Source organism: Pseudorca crassidens, chromosome 14, assembly GCF_039906515.1.
Source record: "Pseudorca crassidens isolate mPseCra1 chromosome 14, mPseCra1.hap1, whole genome shotgun sequence".
NCBI lineage: Eukaryota > Metazoa > Chordata > Mammalia > Artiodactyla > Delphinidae > Pseudorca > Pseudorca crassidens.
In genome coordinates, this window is record NC_090309.1 from 85,983,412 (window position 1) to 86,010,877 (window position 27,466).

Genomic DNA, 27,466 nt, shown 5'->3' on the forward strand with positions numbered 1-27,466 from the left:
AGATCATCAAGGCTGGATCTAAGGAAAGTCATTGCAGTAAACACTCTGCTTTTTGTTTCAGAATACAGCCAAGTTGCATTTCATGCAGGCATTGTATTCCTAGAAATCACTGCCTTTATTAAAACTGAATTTAATGGGAAGCATCTAACATGTAAATACGCAGTAAGTTTATATAACAGCCTCAGAGGGGGATTTTTGTCCCCCTCAGACTTTGATTATACTACATTTGTTTCCTAGGCAGTTGAACAACCTCATTTCTCTTTGAGTGTAAATGCCTTTGTGTCAAAATGATTCAGCGCCCTTTTTTTTTTTTTTTTTTTAACAAGAATGAGATTTTTGTGGTCATAAAATTTTCCTCCTATTACTTCTACCACCAAAGTTACACCTTGTGCTACCCAGGTGAAGCTCAGCTGAAGCCCAGCTGCAGATATGCAAATTGTGTGTCTAATGGTAGTCTACTGAGTTTGCATATTGAGCACTCTTTTATCCATTAAATTACAGGCCTACATGTTTCCTCATTAGTGTAAAAAAAGTAATCTTGGGCCCTCATGTTTTTGCCAAATAGATCTCCTTGGAAATGAACACCCTCAATGGGAAATAGTTTTTTAAAAATGTAGAGTAAGCTCTTCTAGTAAGTAAAAGAGTAACATTGTTTAGCTCTGCCAGTGATCCCTGTGGCAACCTGGACAAGTATTTTTATGGTTTGCAGTAGTTACCAACCCTAATTAGATCACCCTTGAGCATACAAGTCACACATATCAAATATCAGACATCAGAAACAAACGAGCAAGCCTGAAGGTTGGCATGATTACATACCCAGTGTGCCACATGTGCAAGTGCTTTGTTTGCTGTTTCCTAGTGCGCTTACTGAATAGGGTGCCTATAAAATGCAGCATTACTTTTGTGACTTTAAAGAGTGAGCAAACCTGACACTGTGCGCACTGTTGTCTTGAAAATCAGCTCTGACCACCACGTGGAGATGCCTCTTTGTTTTCTCTGCAACAGGTTCTTTGCTCCATTGACTGTTGCTTTGCACTCAGCACAACCTTCTGCATATGGAGAGTTTTAGCTTTTAATTACTTTAGTAACAGAAGCAATAAAGTAATTCTGTTACTTTAGCTATAGCAAGGAAAGTGTCTATTTTTCTGACCCCCTATGCTAACCGTTCTCTCCAACACAATATGAAAGGTGACTCATGGAATCATTTTCAAGGTACTTTTTTCTTTTTTTGGCTGCACCATGCGGATCTTAGTTCCCCTGACCAGTGATTGAACCCATGCCGTCAGCAGTGAAAGCACAGAGTCTTAACCACTGGACCACCAGAGAATTCCTTCAAGGTACTTTTTAGGGGTGATTAAAACTTATGGGATGCAGCACACAGGAAAATTTATAACTATAAATACTTACATTTAAAAAGGAGAAAAATCTTGTATTAATAGCCTAACTTTAACCTTGAGAAACTAGAAAAAGAGAAGCAAATTTTACAAATTTCAAATCTAGCAAAAGGAAGGAAATAATAATTAGAGTGGAAATAAATAGAGAATAAAATAACAGTAGTGAGAATTGACGAAACCAAAGCTCTTTGCAAAGATGAACAAAATTGACAAACCTTTCACTAGATTGACAGAAGAAATAAAAGACAGAATTAACTAAAATCAGAAAATATGGATGTTACCACCCACCTTACAAAAATAAAAAGGATTTCAGACTACTCAGTGGATACACAAAAGGCATCTGACAAAATGCAACACCCTTTCGTGATTAAAAAACTGTTAGAAAACTAGGAGTAGAAGGGAATTTACTGAACGTGGTAAAGGGCATTTATGGAAAAACGCATTGCTAACATTCTCAGTGGTGAAAGATTGCAGGCTTCCCCCCTAAAGACAGGAACAAGATAAGGATGCCTGCTGCTATGGGCTGAATGTGTCCCCTGCAAAATTCATATGTTGAAAACCTACCCCCCAATGTGATGGTACTCAGAGGTGGAACCTTTGGGAGGTAAGTAGGTTTAGGTGAGGTCATGAGGGCTGAGTCCTTATGATGGGATTGGTGTCCTTATAAAAAGAATCAGAGAGCTAACTGCAAATCAGAGAGGGTTCTCATCAGAACCTGATCATGCTGGCACCCTGATCACAGACTTTCAGACTCTAAGACCTGTGAGAAATAAATGTTGTTTAAGCCACCAGTCTATGGTATTCTGTTATAGCAGTCTGAGTTGACTAAGTCACCTGCTTTCACCACTGCTCTTCAACATTATGCTGGAAGTTCTAGCTAGTACAGTTAGACAAGAAACAGAAATAAGTGGATCCATTTGGAAATGAGGAAGTGCAACTATCTTTAATCACAAATTACATGATGCTGTATGTAGAAAATCCCAAAGAATTTCACAAGAAAGCTACTAGAGCTGATAAATTCAATGTTTCAGGGTACAGATCAACACAAAAATCAGTTGAGTTTCTATACACCTCCAGTGAACAATCTGAAAGGAAATTAAGAAAGCACTTCTATTTACTATAGTGCCTAAAAGAATAAAATACCCAGGAATAAATTTAACCAATGAGGTAAAGAATTGTACACTGAAAACTACAAAACATTGGTAAATTAAAGAAGTTCTAAATAAATGGAAAGATATCCTATCTTCATGGATAGGAAGACTGAATATTGTCAGTATTACCCAAAGTGATCTACAGATTCAATGCAATCCCGTTCTAAATTCCAGTAGCCTTTTTTGCAGAAACAGAAACCTGATCCTCAAATTCATATGAAATTGCAAGAGACCCCAAATAGCCAAAACTATCTTGAAAAAGAATAAAGTTGGAGAACTCTTTCTCGATTTTAAAACTTATTACAGAAAGAGAGAAACAAATACCATATGCTAACACATATATGTGGAACCTAAAAATAAATAAATAAATAAAATACGGTTCTGAAGAACCTAGGGGCAGGACAGGAATAAAGGCGCAAAGGTAGAGAATGGACTTGAGGACACGGGGAGGGGGGAAGGGTAAGCTGGGACGAAGTGAGAGAGTGGCATGGAATTATATACACTACCAAATGTAAAATAGATAGCTAGTGGGAAGCAGCTGCATAGCACAGGGAGATCAGCTCGGTGCTTTGTGACCACCTAGAGGGGTGGGATAGGGAGGGTGGGAGGGAGAGGCAAGAGGGAGGAAATATGGGGATATATGTATGTGTACAGTTGATTCACTTTGTTATAAAGCAGAAACTAACACACCATTGTAAAGCAATTATACTCCAATAAAGATGTTAAAAAAACCCACAAACTACAAAGCTATAGTAATCAAAACACTGTGGCACTGATACAAGGACAGACATAAACTGGTGGAATAGAGTTGAGAGTCAGGAAATAAACCCATACATCTATGGCCAGTTAAGCTTTAATAAGGGTGCCAAGTCCATTCAGTGGGGGAAAGAATAGTCTCTACAAGAAATGGTGCTGGAACAACTAGATTTCCACATGCAAAAGAATGAAGTTGGACCCTTATTTCACACCATGTACAAAAATTAACTGAAATGGATCAATGTACTCTTTCCCAAGCACAAGGGTTTTTTTTCAATATCAGAAAGGGTAATTAAAGTGAAAATTATTTTAAAAGAATAGAGTTCTTTGGGAACAATACTGTTTTGTGTAGTTTGTTCACTCTACAAATATTTATTACGCAAAAGTCATATGACAGCATTCTGCGCTAAGCACTGGAGATACAGTGGTGAACAAAACCAAACTTGTTCTTAGCTTTAATGGAATTTACCGTCTAGTGGGGGGAGATAGACATTAATAAAATAATTCCACTACTGAATAACATTCTAATTGTGATATGTGTATGTAAGAAAGCATATGTGCTATTATGAGGGTTTGTAATAGAGGAGTGCAATGTGGTTTCACGGAAGACTTCCCTGAAGAGGGGGAGCTGAGCTGAGAGACAAAGGATGAGCAGGAATTAACCTGGTTAAGACAGAAGGGGAGAGTGTGGTTAGCTCCAAAGTTGTCTAGGGTTTTTGTCTGCAGATAGTAATGGACTTAACAATGGATTTCATTTTATCTTTTGTTTCTGACCCGTTTGGCTACAATGCTGAGTGGCTGTTTTCTGTGTGTTCCATCTATCTTCCAGAATCTCCAAGTGTTCTGTGCATAGAGAGTATCTAACAAATGGACACTCACTGATAGAAAGTATTTGAGAGTCTACTGGAAGTTAAATTGTTTCAAAGTAATTCAATTCTGAGGCAGTTAAAAGTTTTCCCTTTTAAAATTTTTAAAGAAAATTTATCTTAATTTTTAATCTCTTACGATTAAATAATGACATTATTAGGCAGCTCCTTTTAGACAAAGTAAGGTAAATATGCCTTCTTCATAAATTATGCTCTTAGAACCTATTTATATTTTGATTTAAAATGGATTTTTTTCTGTGTAATTTAAAACCTTATTTTGAATGGAAGTGATATGAATGGCTTATGTAATTTCTGCCAAGGAATTAATACGGACTTTCTCTAAACCACTGTCATTTATAATCAAAATGCTTTTAACTTACATTGATGTTGGCATTAACAAGTACTGCTAGATTGGTAGCATAGAAGGAGATTGCATTTAAACTTACTGGGAGATCACTGATGCCTGAGGTTTTATAATGCCTTCTGTGGGCCATTTAACTGCTGGCAACTTTAATTCACATGATTCATAATACTGGAAATTTAAATTCACTCCTAATTGAAAAGTGAAGTTGCTTAAATTCTTTAAATACTAACCTTTGGAAAAATATCTGAAAAATAAAGGCACATATGATTTTGGTGGCCTACTGCCAAAAGATTATCATTTACATAAATATCTCTTTCAGTAGAAGAGTTTAATGTATTGAGCTCAAAAGGTTAGAATAGAGACTTCAATCTGGAAACCAGCAGCAGACTGTTGGCTTGTGAACAGCAGTATTGTTCATCGTATTGAGAACACTGTTCACATTCAAGCTTAAGCAGAGCTGGCATTAAAATTCAGTTAATTTGTTTCATGTGACTTGTCAGCTGTGTGTTTTTATCTAAATCTTTCTAGCTTCTCTTCTTAGTATTTTATGTTAAACTCCTGAAATAGATGAACTACCTTTTTAACTGTTGAAGCTCTAATATTTTGGCCACTTCTGCAGATGATTCTGTGAAACCATTCTTCAAGTTTTCCATTTCATTTTAAATATATTTAATAATCAGTTTGAAAGCCAGTTTAATTTATTAAGAAGTAACCCCATTTCAGAGGGCTTTTTGTTTTGTGCACGTGTGCATGAGTCCATAAAAGGGACTTCCTGAAATTCATTAAGACAAAATTGCTATCCTTATTTTCTAAGCAGCACCCTATTCTTTTCTTGTTTGCTAATTTTGTTCTCTGGATTTTCTTTTAGATGGCTTTTAATAAATGGCTACTAGCCAAGTAGTGGGCCTGAGTAGTAAAGTGCTAGTCCCAGAGAAATTACGTAACTATAACTAGTATTAGAGTAAGATTCCATTTCACTTTTTTGAAGAACATGAAAATCTTACTGCTTCTCTGAAACTAGACTCAGTATAATCTCACAGTTAATATTCTTGACTAATTGGGAATTGAGTGTTTTGAAGACATCTTCAGATTTACAGTGATTCTAAAACAGCTTTATGAGATATAATTGACATACAATAACCTGCCATATTTAAATTGTACAATTCCTGAAGTTTACATATGTATACACATATATAGACACACAACACGCATCCCCACCAAATTGTCGCTGCCGTCAGGAGAGCAGACATATCACTTCCTAAAGTCCCCTCCCGTTCCCTTGAAGTCTCTCCCTGTCATTTCTCTTCCTCACATCCCTGACTTCACAGGGAACCTTTATCCTTTTTCTGTCCCTATAGGTTGGTTTACATTTTCTAGTTTTATATAAATGAAAAAAAATACAACTATGTATTTTTCATTTGCTATATTCTTTCACTCAACATAATTTACTATGAGATTTATCCATGTTGCATATATAAATAAGTCCATCCCTTTTTATTGCTAAGTAGTATTCCATTATATGGCTATACCACAAGTTATTTATCTTTTCCTTGTTAGTGGACGTTTGGGTTATATCCAGATTTGTCATCTACTTCCTTGTCTTTTAAGCTCCTTCATATTTTCTATTCCTTTATCCCTCTGTGATGTATTTTTACTCACTGCCTCAGATTGGCGCATGGCCTGGCATGTAGTAGGTTGAACCCTATGGAATTGTCAATATTTGACCGTTTTGACCTGTAAAAATGGCAGTTTCGTATAGTTCAACATAGAAGTGTTTACTAAGTACTTTTTAATGAATGTCACTTGTTTTTACATTTAAGACCTCTGCCTGATACAAAAGTATTTACATATATAAATTCAACTAGGTTAAAAGTTATGCATAATGAAAAATAGACTAAGTGACACTGTAATTGGTAGTTATCGTGTCTGGTTGGTAAAATGATGTGGTTTTTTTCCCCTTTCTGTATTTCTTTGCCTTATATATATGCTTATATAGTAAGCACAGATTACTTTTATAATAGAAAATAAAACCTTTTTTAAAAAAGGAAAAATCTGTGCTTTTTTCTAGTTCATGTAATTTATTTAGAAATTATTCTTTATTTCTTCTTTTCTTTGCAAAGGCAAGAACCCTAGTATTTTATAATAAGCATGGATTTTAGAGCCAGTCAGATTCTCTTAGTTGTGTGACTTAGGCAGACTGTTTAATTTGTCTGAGGCTACTGTTCACATGTGTAAAATGGTAACTCATTTATAGTCTTCACTGAGAGGTAATCATTAACATGTGACATACCTAGAATATGTTACTTTCCTTTCTCTGTTTTCCTAGCCCAAATCCTGCCTTTCATTAGGGCAATGTAATTCTGACCTCACACTTGTTACCTTAGTAATTTTGTAACTATACCACTTGTTTTGTTCCTTTTTCTTTCCTTTAAAAAAATTATGAGAGCAAGGTGTATAATGTGTTATTTTTATAAATAACAAATTTTAAGTTACATGCAGAATTTGCCTAATAGTGACATTAATGACCATTTTTGTTTGTTTCTTACTTGAAGAATATCAAAGAATATTCCAACAACTAAAGATGTTGAGCCACTCCTGGAAATAGATGGAGATATAAGAAATTTTGAAGTGTTTTTGTCTTCAAGGACGCCAGTTCTTGTGGCTCGAGATGTAAAAACCTTTTTGCCATGCACTGTAAATCTAGACCCCAAACTACGGGAAATCATTGCAGGTGGGTATTAGTAATAAATTTACTTTTTCCTCTCTGCAACACTGAAGGCTTTTCCTGTTTCTGACGTAGCTGTGTAAGTTTCTCCTGCGCTCCATGAAACACCAAGAAATATCGAACCAAGCGCTACACAGGAGAATTAATGAAACTGCGGATCGGCAGTCTGACATCTTTTGGGAATGCTAGGAAAATGCTGTTTGTTAAATTGACCTTTTTATGTTGCCCAGCCTACACAGCTGAATCTTCTTTGGAATCAGGTTCCTCTTAACGGTATAATCACCACTTTAAGATGTCAGTCCATTGTAATTCTTCTGTCACCCGTCTTCTGTCTTTAATAGGGATCTCTATCCAGAGGGGTAAGAAAATCTATATCACTTTTAAAATTTTAGCTTAAATCTGTGGACTAGAACTTGAGGACAGTGACATGAGGATTTTGGAAGAATTTAAGTTGTCCTTGAGGCACCACTGTATGCACATGGACACACACAGAACCTTTGCTGAAACATACCATCTTCTGTATGATGCAGGTGCTCCTGACTCACCTTGGCATTTTCCAGGAATTATGGAGAGAGAGCCTTATACTCCTACATTCTTTTTTAGATACCTGTTATAAGGCTGTTGTCAGAGATGTATTTTGTGACTATGGAATTGGTTATTGTTGTTGTTCAGAGGTGGATGAGACATATAGTTTGCAAACCCATAATCTTAGCTAACGTTATATTTACTACACAAGTTTGAATTATTAATAATTAACGAAACTTTATGAGTCACAAGAACTGTTAGAATAGCACAAATACCTTGAAAAGTCAGAAAAAAGTTTATAGTTCTGGTAACTGAGGAGAAGAATCCAGATGTTGGTGACTTTTCAAATGGTGAACAAAAGCTTTTATGCAAAGTAGTTGAGTTTCTCTTGCTAAAATGTCTATGGAGTATTCAAAATTTCCTGTCTACTTCTGTAACCCCGTTGAAATCCTTGGCAAGAGCGATACAGTCATGTTTCTATCTGGTACCTAAAGGAGGAAATGGTAATTGGATTAAATACTAATGTTCTATTTTCTTTTGCCTTCTGGGGTGTTGTTTAATCTTTTAGATGTTCGAGCTGCAAGAGACCAGATTAATATCGGAGGACTTGCGTATCCCCCGCTACCTCTCCACGAAGCTCCCCCTAGACCACCGTCGGGCTACAGTCAGCCTGCGTCGGCCTGCTCTTCTTCCGCCTCCTTCACTGCCCCGTTTGGAGGAGGGGTTGTGTCACCACAGCCTCATAGCAGCTATTACAGTGGTATGACGGGACCCCAGCATCCATTCTACAACAGGGTAAGCAAGTGCTAGGAGTCTTAAATTTTAAGAATTTCTTCCAGGGAAGTATTAGAAATTTTCTGCTAATGGGGTCTGTTATTATTTTAAAACTGTACTTTAGGTTAAAGACAAAAAGTGTTAAGTTTGAATGCAGTATGATTTTTTAAAAATCAGAAGAATTTTGAATTTTAATGGTTCTAGATCTCAATTGAGTCTGAATATTTGAGATGCTTTTTGCTTTTATTTATTATCTTAATAAGAAAGTGAACTCTATGGGGTCAGCAGAGACTATCCTGTGCTTCAAAGGGATCTGTTTTTCTATTTGTTTATAAACAAGTATTCCATTTGTTGTTATCTTGTATAATAATTTGTATTGGAATTTAAAACAATGATAATTTTTATAGTAGTTCAGTAAACCTATATTTAATATGTGTTACAGCTTTTAAATGTGAGATAATGGAAATACTGCTGGTAGGACTCAGGTGCTATTGCCAAATAATAGCACTGTAGCCAATTTCTAGAATTTTATTTCAAGTTATCTTCAGTCATGTATAATCATTTGCATAGTATAAATATGATCATTTTCTACTTCAAAAGATGAGAGCACAATTAATTATCAGCAGTATTCAGACCCTATCAAGTTGAGTAGGTCCAAGCTATCCTCATTTTAATGGTCTTAAACACTAATATTTCCTATAGGAAACTGGAGCATCTGCTCTAGTATTATACTTTCTGGAACTGTACTCTAAGATCCCTTGCAGTTTCTTTATTTTTGTTGTCTCCCTCTTTAGTCTAATTTGAGAAAACACAGGGGCTGGTATTCATAGAAGCCAAGTGCATGCCTAAATAAATTTCTTATAAGCTAGGAAGATAGAGAAATTTGAATAAATGTGGCAAAGCAGGAATTCTAAAATTTAAATTTTCCAGTTTTTGAGAAATGCCAGCCACGTAAGTTATTAGGTATACCATTTATAGAGGTCCTGTGAATGTTATTCCATTCTTTTACTCAAATAAGGAGAAAAAGGTGGAGCAATAGCATTTTCTAATGTATTTCATCCTTGTAAACTTTATCTGAGTGGTAGGCAGTGTGAAATGCAGGTTTTTATTTGCCAGTCTTAAAATCTGCTATAATTTTTCGTAAAATGGTTCAATTGATAATTAGATGACAGTTGAAGTTTTGAGACCAAGATTTTTTTTTAATATTAAATTACCATACCATCTAGGTGGAGACCTTGTGTTCACTAATTTCACATGAATAACAATGATGTGATGCTTTAATATCGTTTTATTATTTTTAAAACATTTAAAAATTTCTCCTGTTTTTAGATCTAGTTATTTTTTGCTCTAGTTATTTGAGGTTTTTAGTCTGAAAGTTAAAAGCAGAACAGTTTTCTTAAAATGGCAGGAGTGAAAAAAGTAAGGGAAGATGTTACATCAGTGTAATGAAAGTTAATATGTTTTAATCTTTATTTTTAGCCCATATAATCTGATAGCTCCTGTTTATATGAAGCTGGATACAAATAAATGGTGTATTTATAGATCTCCTCTAAACAATGAATTCCCCGTTTAAAAAATATGCTTGCTTATTTAGGAGACAGAGTAAACTCCAGGATATAGAATATAAAGTAAACTCTAGGAACCTAGAGTAACAGTATTCCTGGAGTCCATGTATAGGAGGTTCTCATATAATTCAGACTTTCTTTGGTCTTACTTAAGGCTAATCTTTTTTTGGTAAAGAATAGTATTCTATTGAGATTCTATTTTGCTTTTTTTTTTTTTTTTATGAGAGTGTGAGTTAATATTTGTAAATCACTTAGAACCTGACACATGGTAAACCCATAAAAATGTTAAATGTAAAGAGAAACTGGTGTCAAGTTGTAAGGTGCAAAACTTTAGTTGCTTTTTAAAAAGCTTTATTAAATCAACAATATAAAAATTTAAATAATATGTCTTAAGTTTGATATCTTAGAGAATATGAGTGAGGCATTTTTTCTTTTGTTTTGTCACTTGCATTAAAAACTTGGAGTTGTATTTTATTGGTTAGTTTCATTTGCTACATCTCATTTCACTTTGATTTCGGTAATTGTTTTGTTACGTGTTTTCTCCATAGCCATTCTTTGCCCCTTACCTTTACACGCCAAGGTACTACCCTGGCGGCTCCCAACATCTCATCTCACGTCCATCCGTAAAAACGAATTTGCCCAGAGATCAGAGCAATGGCCTAGTAAGTATAAAAAAGCATAACTAAAGTATTACTCTAATATGAAACATAGTCAGCATTAGAAGTTTGCTTATTTCCTTTCTGTAGTAAAAGCGCAAGTTATTTTATAAGTAGTTTTAAGAAACATAAGCTGTTACTAACACAAAATGTATTTTGTTTTCATTTCTGGTAAATATCAATGAAAGGAAAATGACTTGCAGCATCAGGAGGTAAATGATGAGTTGTTTACAACCAGAGTTTCTGGCCAATAATGTTTATTATCAAACTTTTAAAACTAAACCTTTACATCTGCTAATTTCTGATTTCTTTTTAAAGGACATACATATATGGTAGTTGTGTCTATCTATGTATATATATGCTAGCCCTATGGTATAAAAATTAGAGGACGTATTGAAAGAACATTTTGATTGAATAGCAGAAATTAAATAGAATCAGGGAAGTATTCAAATGTACTATTAACTCTAATCCAAAACAAAATACATTTGTGCCTAAAATTTTAGGTGTTCCTGATGATAAACGTGTGTTAACAATGAAAAAAAAAAAGAAATTCCCTGTTAATGTATTTTTTAAATTAGGAGGCAAAAGCTATAGAACTTAAACTGTTATTTAAATTTTAAAATATTATCATTGAAGGAAAAAAATCTAGTCAGGTCCAGGTTTCAGTGTTATATATTATTTCAACATCATGTTCATTCATCATCCTTGTTTGGCTCACTCCTTCACCTTTTACCCACACTCTTGTTTTGTGTTGTTAGGAGGTTATCAAGGAGGATGCTGCTGAGGGGTTTTCTTCACCCACAGACTCCTCGAGGGTAACGGAGTAGTCTTGTGGTGTGGACGCGAGCATCTCCCGCTTCTGCAGCAGTAACGACTGTCTTAATCATGATGACAGCAGTTCACTAACTGTGCATCTGCAGTGTGATGGGCAGCTGGTGTAGAGTAGCTGAATACTAATAATTATAGTTCACGGATTAATGAAAAAGCTAATGTTTAACTTTACCCTTCATTTCTTCCTGCTTTTCCCCTTTTTCAATGACATGGGATGGGTTTTTTTTTTTTGTCGTCCAATAAGGAAGGGGTTTTTCCAGCAGCCATCAGGAGCATTCATTTGGTGGTATTAGTTCCTTAATGTTGGGCTTTATTTTCACATTTGCCTGTTTTTCTGAAGCCTGCAGTTGGTACCATACATGTAGAATAGGTTTGAAAATATCTCCAATCAACCTTGAGACTGCAAAAAGACATTATGAGCTCGATGGTATAGACCAGGAATGGATCCTTAGTGGCTCGTGCTTAATCTAGGTGCCCATGCTTAGTGTAAATTCAGTACTACTACAGCGCTACTTTTCTTTATCTGTATACAGTTGATCCTTAAACAATGCAGGGGTTAGGAGCACCAAGCCTCCTACCAGCCTAAAATCCTAGCAGTCTAAAATAGAGACTGTAACTTACAGTCAGCCCTCTTGCGGAAGTAGTTCCTCCTTATCTGTGGTTCTGCATCTCCGGATTCAACCAACGCAACCGTGTAGTACTGTTGTATTTACCATTGAAAAAACTCTGCGTATAAGTGGACGCGCACAGTTCAAACCTGTGTTGTTCAAGGGTCAACTGTATTAAAATAAAATTTCCAGATAAACAGAGCTAGTACAGCAAGTAAAGGGAATTATTTAAAACTTTTTTCCCCCAACACTTTAGAATGGGTGTCTAAAAAACCAACTTTTTTTTTTTTTTTTTTTTTGCGGTACGCGGGCCTCTCCCTGCTGTGGCCTCTCCCGTTGCGGAGCACAGGCTCCGGACGCGCAGCCTCAGCAGCCATGGCTCACGGGCCCAGCCGCTCCGCGGCATGTGGGATCTTCCTGGACTGGGGCACGAACCCGCGTCCCCTGTATCGGCAGGTGGACTCTAAACCACTGCGCCACCAGGGAAGCCCTAAAAAACCAACTTTTGTAGGAAGTCTCTTTGTATATTTATTATTAAAGGCTTTGTACTTAATAAGAAATACATTTAATGTGATGAGCCATAAAATCTTCATTCATTCAATCAATGTGGAATTTAAGAACCCAGTTTGTATCTTAAGTTCTGTTGATTTATTTGCAGAATGTTATGCCCATGTAAACATGATCAATTTAATCTAAAGAAATGTAGCATAGCAGTTAGAATTACTTTGGTGAAATATTGCATCCTGAATTTATGCATAATTTTTAACTTAAAACATGCATTTGAATAGGCAGTAGTTTTTTTTAACTTTAATTTTCTTTGAATTAATATTAGTGAGATAGGAAGAGAACCATTTTGATGTTTCCATTGAGGAGCTGATGATTCTTTTTAAGTCATTAACATTTTAGCTGAAGTGTTTGAGAGACTTCAATTATCCACGAATTATGGACACAAATAAACCATAGTAATTCTATTTGGGTGTTGGGGGAATATTTAATCCATGGATCATTGCCACTATATGCAAGAATGACTTTTAGTTTAGTCAGAGAGCCTTTAATACATAGTTTCATGCATGCAATGCAATTCTCTGAGCTAAAATTCCTCTGCAAACTTTTGATGAAAGTTGGATCCTGTGAAGAATTTGATGGTCTTAATGACAGAGACATGCTGAAGTAGTAGCTGTTCCCATGCTTAAGGAGAAACACTTGTGAGTAAAAGGTGTCAGTAATTTCAGGGACCAGTGAAGGAGCATTAGGCAAATTTTAAAATGAGTTTTTGGGGAAGGGGAAATAATGCAGTTCTTAAGAAGTGTTTGCAAGCGCAATAACGAAGAGTAAAAATGCTCTGAATATATTAGTGCCTTTGTTTAGTAAAATAACCATACTATTTGCTGTTCTTTTAATATTAAAAGGTAGTTTTGTAATCTGTTTAGTGAATAATAGTTGCTTCCCAAGCCTTCTTTGTTTTTAAGAAATTAACAGTGACAATAGCATGTAAAATTTATTTAGAAGTAGACTAGTTCAAGTAGACACTTAGTTCAAAGCTGTGTTAAAAACAGTGGTGGAAATGTGGAGAAGTATCTATACATGAGAACATTGTATGGGATTTTTATAGCTGAACCAATGAAGAAGTAGTTAATATAATACAAAAAATTTTTTAGCCCTTCATGGCTCCTGTAGTTTTCCAGTACTGTAGTAGAAAACGATATGATTTCTGAGATACGAAGACTGCAGGTGAGTTCATCTCTGCTCATTCATCTGTCTCCTGTATGCAACACTTGATGACAAAAGCTGCTTATAGATAAGTCAGGAGCTATGCGAACATTTTTGGACAAACTGTCTTGTCATTATGGACACAGAATAATGAGTTAAAAAAAAAACAAAAAAAACACCAGAAAACCAGATCATAGAGAGTTAACCAGCTCTCTGTGGTCTTTTCAATATAGTTGGTCCCATCTTTTTTTACCTCAAGGAATTTCTCATAAACCTTCATAAAGCAGAGCCTTATGAAAATAGTTGAGTTTTCTCACATTAAGGAACGTTGTAATGATTGTGACTTGTGAAGACCAGCCAAGGACTTAACAGATAAATTACAGAGATGTCCGAGGGTCCCACTAAGGCAAAGACATAAGATACAAGCCTCTGTGCTGGCTTGTTTCCACTGTGATTTTATAATAGAGAAAATATATGCCAAATCTTGTAAAACTGAAAAAATATATATTAACATTGGGCCCAGGATATGATCCCCAGGATATTAGAGCTAGAAAGGACTAGTGTTTTTCAAACTTTCAAAGCAGAAAAGCCTTTTTTAGAACTGAAATCTTAATGAGAATTCTAGTTTACAAAACCAGTGAAAAAAGAACTCTGGCCCCCCACCTTGGACTTGCCTTCCCTCTGGGGGATCCTCAGAGAAGGCTAGGACCCATGGTCTAGTCCAGTACCACGGTGCAGACTTCCCTGCGGCTCACGGGAGGGGAGCGCCAGGTGCAGAGCTGGAATCCGTGTGGCTGTTTCCATGGACCGTTCCTCACCACCATGCTGCCCTCTTTGCTCCTGTTAATACTAAGCATGACTTGGTCAGGTACTTGGTCATTCAAGTTAAACAGGCCCTGGTGATTAGCTCTTTGCCTTGGAGAAATTACTTAACCTCTCTGATACTCAACTTCCTCATCTGGAAAAAGCAGACCTACCTCACAGGTCTGCTTTAGGGATTACTCAGCCTTTGCACACTTTAAGTACTTAATAATCATTATTATTACTACTGTCCCAAAGACCAAATTCCATGGAGCTTTAAAAAGACTCAGAAACTAAAACCGTTTTGTGTTAAATAACCTCTTCTCAGTGGTGGGAGTAGTGTATGAACACTCCAGTCAGTTTAGATTAACTCAGCCTTTTATCTGTTGATGCTTCTCTGGCCTAAAAGGTGGTTTGATTTCCTAGAATCAGTTTGTTTTCCTAGAATTTAGAAGGATTTCCAGCTTATCTGAATGCTCCAAATATTTTACAGTTTTGAAAGCTTCCCAGGAGAATTTTGCTTGGTGCCTTTACCTTCTTTCAGTCCAGGTCCCACAAGGAAGTAGTGGCGTTCAGATCATTCTGTGACCATGAAGGGAAGGACCCACCAAGGAGGGCCTGTCTCGAGCCAGGTCTCCTCAGTGGCATTTTGTTGTGGTCTTTCAAAGAGTTCTTCTTACAAGTGTTGTGTTCAGTCTGTTTTTGTTTAGGGTATGTTGCCCATGGTGGTAACTGTGTTTCCTTGAAAAGCATTTTTTCGAAGGAAGGAGTGATAGAGCATTTCTTTATCCTTTTATCCTTCCTTGAATTATTTAGCATTGAGTCCTTCAGATGCCTGTTTGATCATCCACTGGTTCACTGTTACAGTGGGATGTGGTAGTGAACAAAACTGATGGAAATCCTGCCTTCTTGGAGCGGATGGGCTTGAGGCTGCCAAGCGGGAACGATCAGTGTTGCTACCAAGTCATTCTTTCCCGACCTCCTCTGCCGCAGGGGTTACTAGATACCTTTAGATAGGTTCATTTAGATCAGCTACCTCACTGAAAAGGCATGAAAATAATTAGCACAACGTTTAATTGCGGAGAACTTCAGAGTTGCAGAGGCAGTGTTAATAACAGTGTCCTGCCTTACAGTGTGCTGTTACTTTTCCTTTTAGAGATTGATGAAATTTACTGAATTAATAAAAGTCTTAAAAATGAAGGTCTTGGTTTTCATTGAACCGGATCCAATTGGTGGAGTGACCAAGTTAAAAGGGAAAAAAAGATGGGACTCAACTGTAGATCATTTTTATTTCCACCACTGGTTTAGAACTCATAACCTGTTAAACCAAATACATGTCCAAATCAAGCTGTCTCTCATCGCGCAGGAGCAGACTGGGATGAGAAAGCTAAAGCTGCCGTGGGTAAGGCAGGGGTTCCAGGTTCATTTAGATGCAGGCCTGGGGCGGGTGCTCTTTGCCAGCGGTCAGCACCTTTTCTCTGGAGCTTCACTCACACTTTCTAAAGCATTTTAGGAGTGCACTTTTTTATTGATCTGTTTCAATTTGGAAAAGTTTTAACATATGTTTTCTCTAGTAATGTAGTGAAAAATTATATTCACTTCCAGCTTCAGAGTCTTTGTGCCAGACTTCAGCTCAAGAAAGCTTTTTTTCCTAAACAATAAACTGCAACTAAATTGATTGAGATATTATCGAAGAAGTAGGATACTGCAGTAAGGATATCATTGAAATCCTAGAGTACAGTTAAAAGTTAAAAAATAACAAAATCGTGTCCTGAACTTGTGTTTTTTTAAAGATTGCCCTTTACATGTGGTGTTAAACCTCATCTGTCAACTTTGACCTAATTATTACTAGGTTGGCCAAAATGTTCGTTCGGGTTTTTCCATAAGATGTTATGAACTTTTTGGCCAACCCCAAATTTCTCATGTAGTTCAAGTCTCCACAGATATACATAGTAACTTCCTAAAAAACCTACTTACAATAACGTTGATATGTAAACTAGAAAACAAGGTTTCCATAAGGTACTCCAGATAATGACATAGTAAAAGAAAAACATTGTAAATTAACTTTGACTCAATATTGTCAGTTATCTTTAGATTATTTTAACTATTTTAAGAATGTTTACCACCAACCTAATTTGTACAGAAGAATAATTAATAGCAGTGTGTCTGCTTTGAATTAGAGTTTCAAAGAACTACATCAGTAAAATAGTTACGTTACTCACAGTATGCAAATATTTTTCACTGTTATATTTATGATTTCTTGAGCTGAAAGGCTCTTAGGGCCTTTCTTTTCAAATGGTATTTTAGTGATCTATTACGTGCCACATGCCCAGTGAAACAAAACCCAAATTTGAAAAGTGTATCTCTGAATGTTAACTATAGTGTGGCTAGATAATATTTTATTTTATGAAGTGAGCATGTGAATTCCAAGTATTTAAACCCTGTTATTAAATTGGCCTGCAATTAATAGTGGCAGTTTTTAATCAGAATATTTAAAAATTAATTTTAAACTTGTACATAGTAGGAATATTGACTTTTTGTAGCAAATTTTATTTACCTGGTTTTCTTGTTGAATGTATGGCCCATGATTTATTCTTTTGAGAAAGAATATAAAATTTGAGAGTACAATTTTAAAATTACCAAGCACATGTTAATGACATGAAACTACTGTGTGTGTGTGTATGCGAGTGTTCCTTGCTTTGTGTTGCTGTAGAGGTGGTGTGTTCGAAGTCATGGGAAAGTAAGAGGAGTGACAAAAGTGCTGCCTGTTTTTATTACATATGTGTATTTGATGTTTTCCTTTAAGCTCGTGTCCTTCATTCTGTTTTATTCCTTCCTTAAAGCCGTGTGACTGTGGGTTTAACAAACAGAGACAGGTACAGAAACTTTCAGTGAAATCTTACTCACCTTCCTTGTTTTAGACTATTAGAAGCAATCATTGGCAGCTTCTTGCTGGGCTGTTTATAAATCTGTGCTCATTTCGGTGCCTTGGGTTTCTCTTAATAGCTGCTTTCAGCCTTTGCATGGCTCTCATTTCTGGCTAATCAGTTCTAAGCTTGTTTAATAAATTTACCAGAGATGATAATGTTTCAGAGTGTAGCTTTAATCTACTTATAATATAAAATCATATAGTTATATCAAAGTAATTTAAATCTGTCTTGTTGTTAGCTTTACTTTGACCCGGAGGAATTCTGATTTGTATGTATTTTGAAGTTTATATTTAACAGTTTAAACAAACTAACATCTTCTGCATTCAATCTCCTGTATCAGAAAAAAAATTTTTAAATAAATTGTGATGTATACTGAAGTGATCTTTTCTTGACTTGTAACAAGTAAATTTCAAGTAAGAATGCATGATAAACTTTAAAGTATTACCATTCTTTGTATTGCCAAAGTAATGTAATTAGTTTCCTATTAAGAATTTACATATTGAGTTATTGAATATGTTTTTCCTTATCACTTTTATACTCCTTCTCCTTCTTTTTATGAGAGTTCCATCTAAAGGTCATTCTTTTGGCTACTAAGATTCATTTGGCTTCACAATAATTTTATTATATATGATTATTTTAGAGGAGACCTGCCAAGTAATCGCTATTTCTCTTTTATTCAAAGAAGCATATTGTAATGTATTTTAATTTATTGATAATTTACCCCTTTTCTTGAGAAAAGCCAACTCACAAATAATGAATAGTCAGACTATAGCTTTGATGGAATTACAGGGATATCCATTGTGTCTTTTCTTATAGCTTCTCAAAGCCATTCAGAGATAATATATATTTTCTACATAATTCCCAATGAGGGACAAAATATGCTTTCAAGTGATAAAATGTAAAAGTTTTGAAGGATCATGAAAGTAAAATAATGTGGAGTTTTTTGTTTTAAAGGAAAGGGTAGTATCTTTATTAATTTGTCTCCATTGCTGAATTCTCAGATTCCTTTAAGATACTCTTTAACATTTTACATTCCCCCCCGCCATTGCAGACAGAGTTAATCTGTTCCATGTCTGTTATACTTACCTTTTTTAGCACAATCAGAAATAGAGTTTTTTTGTGATTAAATTTTTTTTTTTTACTTCAAAATAATTTTAGACTTAAAAGGTACAAAAATAACATTCCCTTAATGTTAGCATCTTTCCTAACTGTAGTATATTTCTCAAGAGCAGAAGTGAAAATTTGTACAGTATTCTTAATACAGACTTTATTTGAATCTGACCAGTTTTTCCACTGATGTCATTTTTCTGGTCCAGGATTCAATCCAGTTGTATTTTGTTATTTCTCCTTAGAGTTCCCTAATCTGTGACAATTCCTCAGTCTTTCCTTGTCTCTTATGACCTTAAAACTTCTGAAGAGAACTGATCATAGATATTTTGTAGACCGTCCTTCTATTTGGGTTTGTTTGCTGTTTCCTATGATTAGCAGATTATATATCTTTGGCAAGAGACCCACAGAAGTGATGCCGTGTCCTTCTCAGTGCATCATATTTGAGCATCTGTGAGGGCCTAAATCTTCCCACTGGTCATGCTAATAACCTCAGTCATGTGGTTAAGGTGGCATCTGCCAGATTTCAACACTGTGAAGTTTTATTTTTCCCTTTGTAGTGAGTAAATATTTAGGGGGAGATACTCTAAAACTCTGAAAATATCCTGTTTCTCCTTATACTTTTGCCCATTAACTTTAATGTCCACCAGTGCATCTAGTGTACAGCCACTCTTGTGGTGTTTTCCTGATGGTAATTTTCTGTTCCTTTCTTCTGCATTAATTAATTGGAATTTTATAAGTAAAAGCTGTCTCTTCTTCCTCATTTATTTACTTATTCAACTTTTTATTTGTATCGGTATGGATTCATGGATATTTTATTCTATGAATTATAATCCAGATGATCATTATTTATTCTGGTGATCAAACTGTTTGCTTGTGATTTTTCTAATCAAGAAAATGTAAACAAGTGTAAATGTACCCAGAAAGAAGAGCTAGGTTGGGGAATAAAAACATTTGAAAGACAGTATTAAAGATCATTTAAAAGATAAATATTGTTCAGCAATAAAAAAGAATGAAGTACTGATCCATGCTGTAACATGGATGAGCCTTGAAAACATACTAAGTGAAAGAAGCTAGCTGTGAAAGGTCACATGTTGTGTGGTTCCATTTATATGAAATGTCCAAAACAGGCAAATCCACAGAGACAGTAGATTAGTGGTTGCTAGGGGATTGGGGCTAGGTGTTGGAAGGGATAGAGAACGACTGCTGATGGCACAGGATTCCTGTTTAGCGATACGAAAATGTCCTAACGTTGATTGCGGTGATGGTTTCACAGCTATGTGAATATACTAAAAGTCATTGAATTGTACACTTTTAATGGGAGAATTGTATGTGAATTATATCTCAAATAAACCTGTTTAAAAGAAAGAAAAACAAAACAAATATGGTTATTAAAAATTCATAGAAAGCAGTTTAAGTTTCCATAGTAGATACTGGTTAATGAACACTTTGAATATTGGCTATACTCATCCAGGCAGAAAATAGAACTTTGTATATAAATATGAAAACTAAATTCTGGAAGTACTAGTGTTTTGCTGTTAGTATTTTTGAAGTAGTTGAACCTCAGACCGTATAATATATGACATATTTTAAATTTATATTTAATTGAAAACAAACTATAAATAAATGTGTTTTGTGCAGTATATTCCAAGGCATTAATTTACAAATTTTTATGGGACTGTCTTACACTTGTAAACTTGCTAAGACTCCCTCTCATAAAATTACTGCCTCACTGTCCAATATGGTCTCATCTCCTAGCTGTACTTATATTTATATGTAATATAGGCATATTTTGTTTATATACTATGTGTGTATATTTATTTATCAGTTCATAATAGAGTATTATGTTACGCTTTCATGTTACAAATCATGTTTAACAAGTAGCTAACAGGCAGTTTGGGCTGTCATAGTCTACCTTGGTAATGGTAAAAGAGGCAGTAGAAAATGTAAATTTACACATACTTGAGGATAGGATAAATTGTATTTATTTTAAGACTAGATTGACTGGTAAACAAGACAGGTCATTTGGAGTGTTTTCCTCTATACTAGTTGGTTTGTCTTCTCTTTATTTTGGTTATAGTTTCGATAAACTCTTTAAAAATAGACAGTTGCAACAAAGAAAATAGGAAGTTATAAGACCTGATAAGTTAGGGTTCCCATCCAAATCTACCACTAACTAGCTATTTATTCTGTGACGTTGAAGCCAGAACTTACCTCTCTGTAAGCCAGTGTCCACATCTGTAATCGAGGAGCTTCATGTACAGTTGGCCACAGGCAAATACTTCTTTAGTACGTCACCATATTCAGAAAAGGTTTTTCTTCTAAGTAAATACTAGATTTATTATTTTGACTTTTCTTTTAAATGAGACCAAATTTTAATGGATCATATTTACTTCCACATGTGTTAAGAAGTAATGCTGTTGTTTCATATTTACATGATTATTGTATAGATTCTTAAGGGGAAGTTTTAGACCCCTTGGGTATAAAATATGGTCACGATCTGAAAACTTCAGATAGTTAATAGTCGTAGACTGTTAAGGTAGTCTGTAAAGACATTCAAAAAATATAGGCACTTTTAAAATTATTTCATAGATTTACTTTTTGTATTTTGTAATATAGGCATCAGTAATTCCCCCCATTCCTTTTCTTTTTTTAACCCCCTGTCCTTCTGTTATTAAGGGCTACACTCTTCCCTCTTGAGGTTTGAAGTTAGGCTCTCTTGCAGTTGGCCTTGGCTTGGCTCGTGGAATGTTCTGTCTTCTTAGAAGAGTGGTTTTGATCAGGCTGTGTCTGCTATAATAAAAGATGCTTGTTAAGGTATAACAGTAGCTAAATCTGTTCCCTAATGGCATTTCCCCATACTGCACACATTCGCTGTCTTTACTTTAGTTTGAAAATGTATTGTTAATCAGAGTACTTACAGTGTAACTTCACAAGTTTCTCTGTCACATGACTGCGTATATCTGACATTAAATGCTATTCATACATGTATTTTTCCACGACTTATCTAGGGATCAGGCCCAGCCTCAGGAACAATACCACTGAATTCAATGAATGTGGATGCGGTTTGTGAGAAACTGAAACAAATAGAAGGGCTGGACCAGAGCATGCTGCCTCAGTATTGTGCGACCATCAAGAAGGTGACCAGCATGTTTCCCCGCTGACTCGAGACAGGGCTGAGGGCGCCAGTGGCGGGATCTGTGCATGGCGAGCACTTTGTATTTAGCTTCTCAAAGACGAGTTCTCTGTTGAAATGGGAAAGCTCTAGGTGGAAACAGGTTTCTTACTATTTGTATCCTAAAATTGCCCCTTTATCCCTTAGTTTAGAAATGGATAAAAGAAAATAAAGTGTTGTATTACAACATTCCTGTAAAATGATCTAATATAAGGGGGAGTTCCCTGGCGGTCCAGTGGTTAGGCCGTGGTGCTTTCACTGCCTGGGTTCCATCCCTGGTCAGGGAACTAATGTCCCACAAGCCACGCGGCATGGCCAAAAAAAAAAATCTAATATAAGTCAAAAATGCTTTGATGAGAAGTACAAAGTTCTAAAGGATTTCACATTAAGATTAACAATAACTTATATTTCCAATATGCAACATAGAACATTTGAAGGCCTTTTCTTTTATGTTACATTTTCTTTAATTATAATATTTATTTGTGACTTAATAAGTATCCAAGTAAACCATACTTACTTCATTTTCCTCAGATTCTCACTTTCATGTCTTAGAGGACTTCTGATCATGTCCCGTTTGAAAATACCTCAGAGGTTTGGGTTTGCAAGGCTAATGCATTTGAGGAAGTTTATTTCTTCCGAGATCTTTTCTTGCAATTCCGGTAACTACCACGAGCCTGGGATTTTGAGGAGGCTTCCCATCTACAAGGCTAACCCAGTCCCCGTTTTAATAGATACTTCCACTAAGTTATACTTTTTCTATCAGAGATACAGTGAAGGAGAACATGAACAACAAGCCTGTAATATTTACATACTTTAAAGTCTGGCATCTAAAAAGGTTTTAAAAGAATTACGAGCACATATACCATTTCACTAATCTTAAACTATGTTTGGTCAGAAAGGTTCGGATAACGTTCGTTTTCTCATAGATCTGTTTAGTGTTCATCCCCATTTGCGAAAGTGTCAAGCACTGCCTTTCCAAGGTACAAACCTGACTCTCCTCACGGCAGCTTGGTGAGCGTCAGGGAAGAGGGAGGTCTCCACGTGAGCCCTTTGTGGGGATTTTGTTTCCCTCAGGACAGCGGTTCTCTGCCCACTCAGCTCTTTACTCTCAGGCCTTGGCTGTTTGAAGCCCATCGTAGCAACTGGTTTCTTAAGTGCTGCTAAGCTCCTTGCATTTCTACAGCAGGGCCTCTGCTGTAGGCTTGCTCTGTACATTCTTTTCTTCAGAATTAACTTGGAAACTGAGCATTCTTTTGGTTTTAAACCCAGGTATTCCATAATTTTACCACAGTTAATAAAGTCAGGTTTTGTATTTTGTAAAATAAGTAAGCTACCTGTTATTAATAAAGAAAATTCTATCATTTCTTACTTGGAAGGGACTGGAATTACGGAGACCCAATAGTGACAAGATCATTTTCTGTGAATTTAATAGACTGGGAAATTTGTTGGTGGACATTCTTGGTGGCTGAAGTTATCTCGTAAAGTTGATAAACAAGTTTGTCAGCGCTTCACTTCATTTAGAAGTTCATCAGTGACCAACATGCTGACAGATGTCTTTGTCCCCTCCCAGCAGCTTGCCTTCGTGTTCATGTTTTATGATTAGAGGGAAAAAGCTAACAGTTTTGGTATTGCTTATGGCAGAATAGGTAGTTTTGGAAATAGTTGGAGGGTGAGCTCTCGGGTTGGTCCCTGAAGAATGATTTATTTTACTCGAGCGCCTAAGACACTTGGAAGAGTATGGAGTGGCTTGTGTTATTCAGATTCTGCTTGTTTATTAATTATTACATGGGGTGGTAACCTTCTTTAGGTCAGTATTTTCTAGTCTCTGATATAAATGTACTTTTTAATCACTAGAAGTTCAGAATCTCTCACATTTTGTTTATCTTTGTGTTTGTTTTTATTCAGGCAAACATAAATGGCCGTGTGTTAGCTCAGTGTAACATCGATGAACTGAAGAAGGAAATGAATATGAATTTTGGAGACTGGCATCTTTTTAGGAGCACAGTAAGACATTTTTAATATTTGTAGAATTATTTACAACATTTTATAAAACAAGTGCCAGTAAGTACTGGTCTAAACTGATATTTTCCTATATTTTTAAAAAAACATGTAAAAATTACATTTTACACTTATGTGTACAGCTCTTGTATATCCTGTTATGTAGAATATACACAGCAGCACTTAGCACCGTTTGCCTTTTGGGCATTTCACTTGGAAATCTGGGAGAGAGGCCACCTGCCAATTCTCCATGCTTTTATTGACCAGGACACTCTCCTTGACCTCACTCAGTCAGGCTTCCCGAAGCCTCTAGGCCTCGACCTTGGTGTCTGTCCTCGTTGCGCCTGCATTGCCCCGTTGTAGGAAGCATCCTGTTAAGTCAGTTGAGAAAGAACCTCACCCTCAGTGTCTGATCACCTTCGCTATCGCTATCCGATTACATTCCTCATCCTGCACCCCTCCTCTGCTCCCCGTGAGGTCCTAGACCCCAGGCCTGCCTCCAGAAGGTATCCTGTCAGGTCAGTTCAACCAGAATCCCACCCCCCCTTACCCCTGATGCTTCCTCTTAGCAACTTTCCATCCACTCACCCCCGCCTCGTTCCTGGGCTGTAAATGCCCACGTGTCTGCGCTGCTTTTGGAATTGAGCCCAGTTCTATCCTGAGGTCCGTTTTTCCCCGTTGCGATAGTTCCTGGTTAAAATCTGTTTTTACTGCTTTAGCTACTGTCCAGCTGTGGTTCTCTTTGACACACTCCAGTTGCATTTTGTTTTGTTCTTAAGTTAAATTTTAAATTAAAGTAGTAACACAGTGGTCAAATTAGAGTATAGTACATATGTGATGGTTGTTGTCATTACGGTTATCTGTCAGTATCTGTGGGTGGGTGGTTCCAGGACTCCGGTGGATACCAAAATCTTCAGCTGCTTAAGTGCCGTATATAAAATGGCATAGTAATATTTGCATACTACACACATCCTCCTGTATACTTTAAATCACCTCTAGATTACTTATGATGCCTCATACAAGGTAAATGCTGTGTAAATAGTTGCCAGTGTGTGGCAAATTCGTGTTGATTTTTGGAACTTTCTGGAATTGTTTTCCGAATATTTTCAATCTGTGATTGGTTGAATCTGCAGGTGCAAAACCACTAGATTCTGAGGGGCGACTGTACTTCTTTTAGTATAGATGATCCTTGAACAACTCGGAGACTAATCCACTGACAACAGAGTCAACCCTCCGTATCCAAGTTTCCTCCGCATCTGCGGATTCAACCTACCCTGGACTATGTAGAAAATATTGCCGTCTTCACTAGTGAAAAATATCTGCGTGTAAGCAGACCTGCACAGTTCAAACCTGTGTTGTTCAAGGGTCAGTTGTATTATTAATGTAGAAAGATAAGCAGATAAGAACAAATGTATTTGAAATTCACTTACAGAAAGTATGCTTTCTCATTTCCATTAGAGTAACTTTATGTTTAATTTTTAAGATAATTTCTAAAGCTTCTAGAATGTGATGTGTCAGTGCGGATACTGATGACTTTTTTTTTTTCTCTCTCTCAAGGTACTAGAAATGAGAAATGCAGAAAACCAGGTGGTCCCTGAGGACCCACGTTTACTGAGTGAAAACAGCAGCTCAGTTCCTCGCGGTGAATCTGCGCACCGCTCGGCACACGAGTTGCCTCACACCGAGCTCTCCAGTCAGACTCCCTACACACTGAACTTCAGCTTTGAAGAGCTGAACACACTCGGCCTGGATGAAGGGGCTCCACGTCACAGTAACCTAAGTTGGCAGGTATTTATTAAATGCCATTTTTCATATTACTGAAGAAGAGGGTGGTGGTTAATTCTCTGAGATTATGTCGGTGCATTTATATAGTCATTCAGAAAATCTTTAATGAGTCCCTGACTGAAGAGGATGGAGGGAGGAGTCCCTACTCTCCAGGAGCTGTGTTTTTCTGGAGAGGACAGTCAGTAGAACAAAAAGAAAATAACATGATTTCAGAAATTGATAAGAATTGAGAACATAATAAAATAGAGTCATGGCATCGAGGGTGAACAGGAACTGGCCTACTTAGGTGGTTAGCTGAGTTCATCTTTCACTTGCTGTTTCCTTGTTAAATTCAGTAATCATTGGCTAAAACACATCTTTATTGGATAACCTGCCATGTTATCCCTTTGAGCACCATAACCTGGTTTTTCAGTACGTATGTTGCACACTGTTCGTGGATATTCGTTTTCTTTTTATTATCTGGTGTTAGATACGGCTGAGTTCTTTCTTTGGATGTTCTTAGAAGAGGGAGGAGAGGCGAGGATCAGGAATAAAAACAAAAGTGAGAGAACGTGAGAAGGAGTAAGGGCTGGACGAGAAGAAAAATAAACTAGGAAAAGACCTAGAGCAGGGTACAGAGCAGAGAGAAGACAGGCAAGGGAGGAAAAGTAGTAAGTAGCCACCAAGAACTCTCTACTGAAAGGGAGCCGTATTTAGAGAAAGGAGTACCTGTTAGGTCTACCATTTTTAAGGGTGTTGTGTTTGATTTGGTAGTAAAAATATTTTTTGGTGGTTATTATCTTTTTCTACCTACTATCAATCTTATTTCTTTAAGTTGAGAAGCCATTTTATTGGGTGTTAACTAAGATAAAAATTTCCTTATTTTATGATAAGTCCGCACTTGACCCTTTTATCTCCCTGTTTCAGCAACAGTAATTCCTTTCTTTTCCCTGGAATTCCTTTTAACATTTCTTAAGAAATCCTCATCCTCTGCTTTTCCATACTTGGTATTTACCACCGTGACCTGGAAAGTCTCACAGCCTTCCTATCAATGCAGCAGTTCTCAAACTTTTTTTAAATCTCAGAATCCTTTTACACTCTTAAAAATTATTGAAGACCCCCAAAGAGCCTTTGTTTATGTAAGTTTTATCTGTCAGTATTTACTATATTAGAAATAAAAACTGAGAAACTTAAACCAATTATATGTTAACATAAATAACATTTTTATGAAAAATGACTATTTTCCAAAACAAAACATATTTACTGAAAATGATACTGTGTTACAAATCTCTTTAATGCCTGCCTTTGTAGAAGACAGCTAGATTCCTATATCTGCTTCTGTGTTGAATCTCCTGGGAGGTCACACATGAACCAACCTCTGGAGACTCCACTGTACCCTATTGTGAGAATGAGAGTGGAAAGGCAAAGGTCATCTTCATATTCCTAGGAAAATAGTTTAGACCTCGTGGATCCCCTGAGAAGGGGTCCACATACTGCATTTGAGAGTGAGGGCGGCACTGTCCTGAACTGGGTCTCAGGGAACCTTCTCAGGGAGCTGGGTCATTTTCTCCCGGTGGCAGGAAGACTCTGCCTTATTTCTGCTTCGTTTCAACCTTTGCTCTTGCCCTTTCTTAAACTTCCTTGATTCTTTTTCTTCCATTTCCTTCCTCTTTTTCCTAATCTTTACTTTTTATTCCTCATGTTATTAACCTTTTCTGGGGTCTGAAGCAATTCTCGTCCTAAAACTTCACATTGGAAATCAAACT

At 36.4% G+C, this 27,466-nt stretch overlaps 1 protein-coding gene across 14 annotated transcripts in view; it reads left to right on the forward strand.

The window, feature by feature from the left end:
• The window catches only part of KIDINS220 (kinase D interacting substrate 220), a 104,298-nt gene that overhangs the window by 64,386 nt on the left and 12,446 nt on the right, over positions 1-27,466 (forward strand). For 5 of the 14 annotated variants that reach the window (XM_067703755.1, XM_067703756.1, XM_067703745.1 and 2 more), the window contains exons 23-31: positions 7,084-7,262; positions 8,350-8,576; positions 10,669-10,782; positions 11,535-11,591; positions 16,093-16,128; positions 17,570-17,602; positions 21,775-21,903; positions 23,844-23,942; positions 25,494-25,724. In XM_067703755.1, the coding sequence (XP_067559856.1) occupies positions 7,084-7,262; positions 8,350-8,576; positions 10,669-10,782; positions 11,535-11,591; positions 16,093-16,128; positions 17,570-17,602; positions 21,775-21,903; positions 23,844-23,942; positions 25,494-25,724 (1,105 nt within the window). The remainder of the gene's footprint in view (positions 1-7,083; positions 7,263-8,349; positions 8,577-10,668; positions 10,783-11,534; positions 11,592-16,092; positions 16,129-17,569; positions 17,603-21,774; positions 21,904-23,843; positions 23,943-25,493; positions 25,725-27,466) is intronic. The other 9 variants (XM_067703758.1, XM_067703759.1, XM_067703753.1 and 6 more) reach the window with 4 other exon arrangements.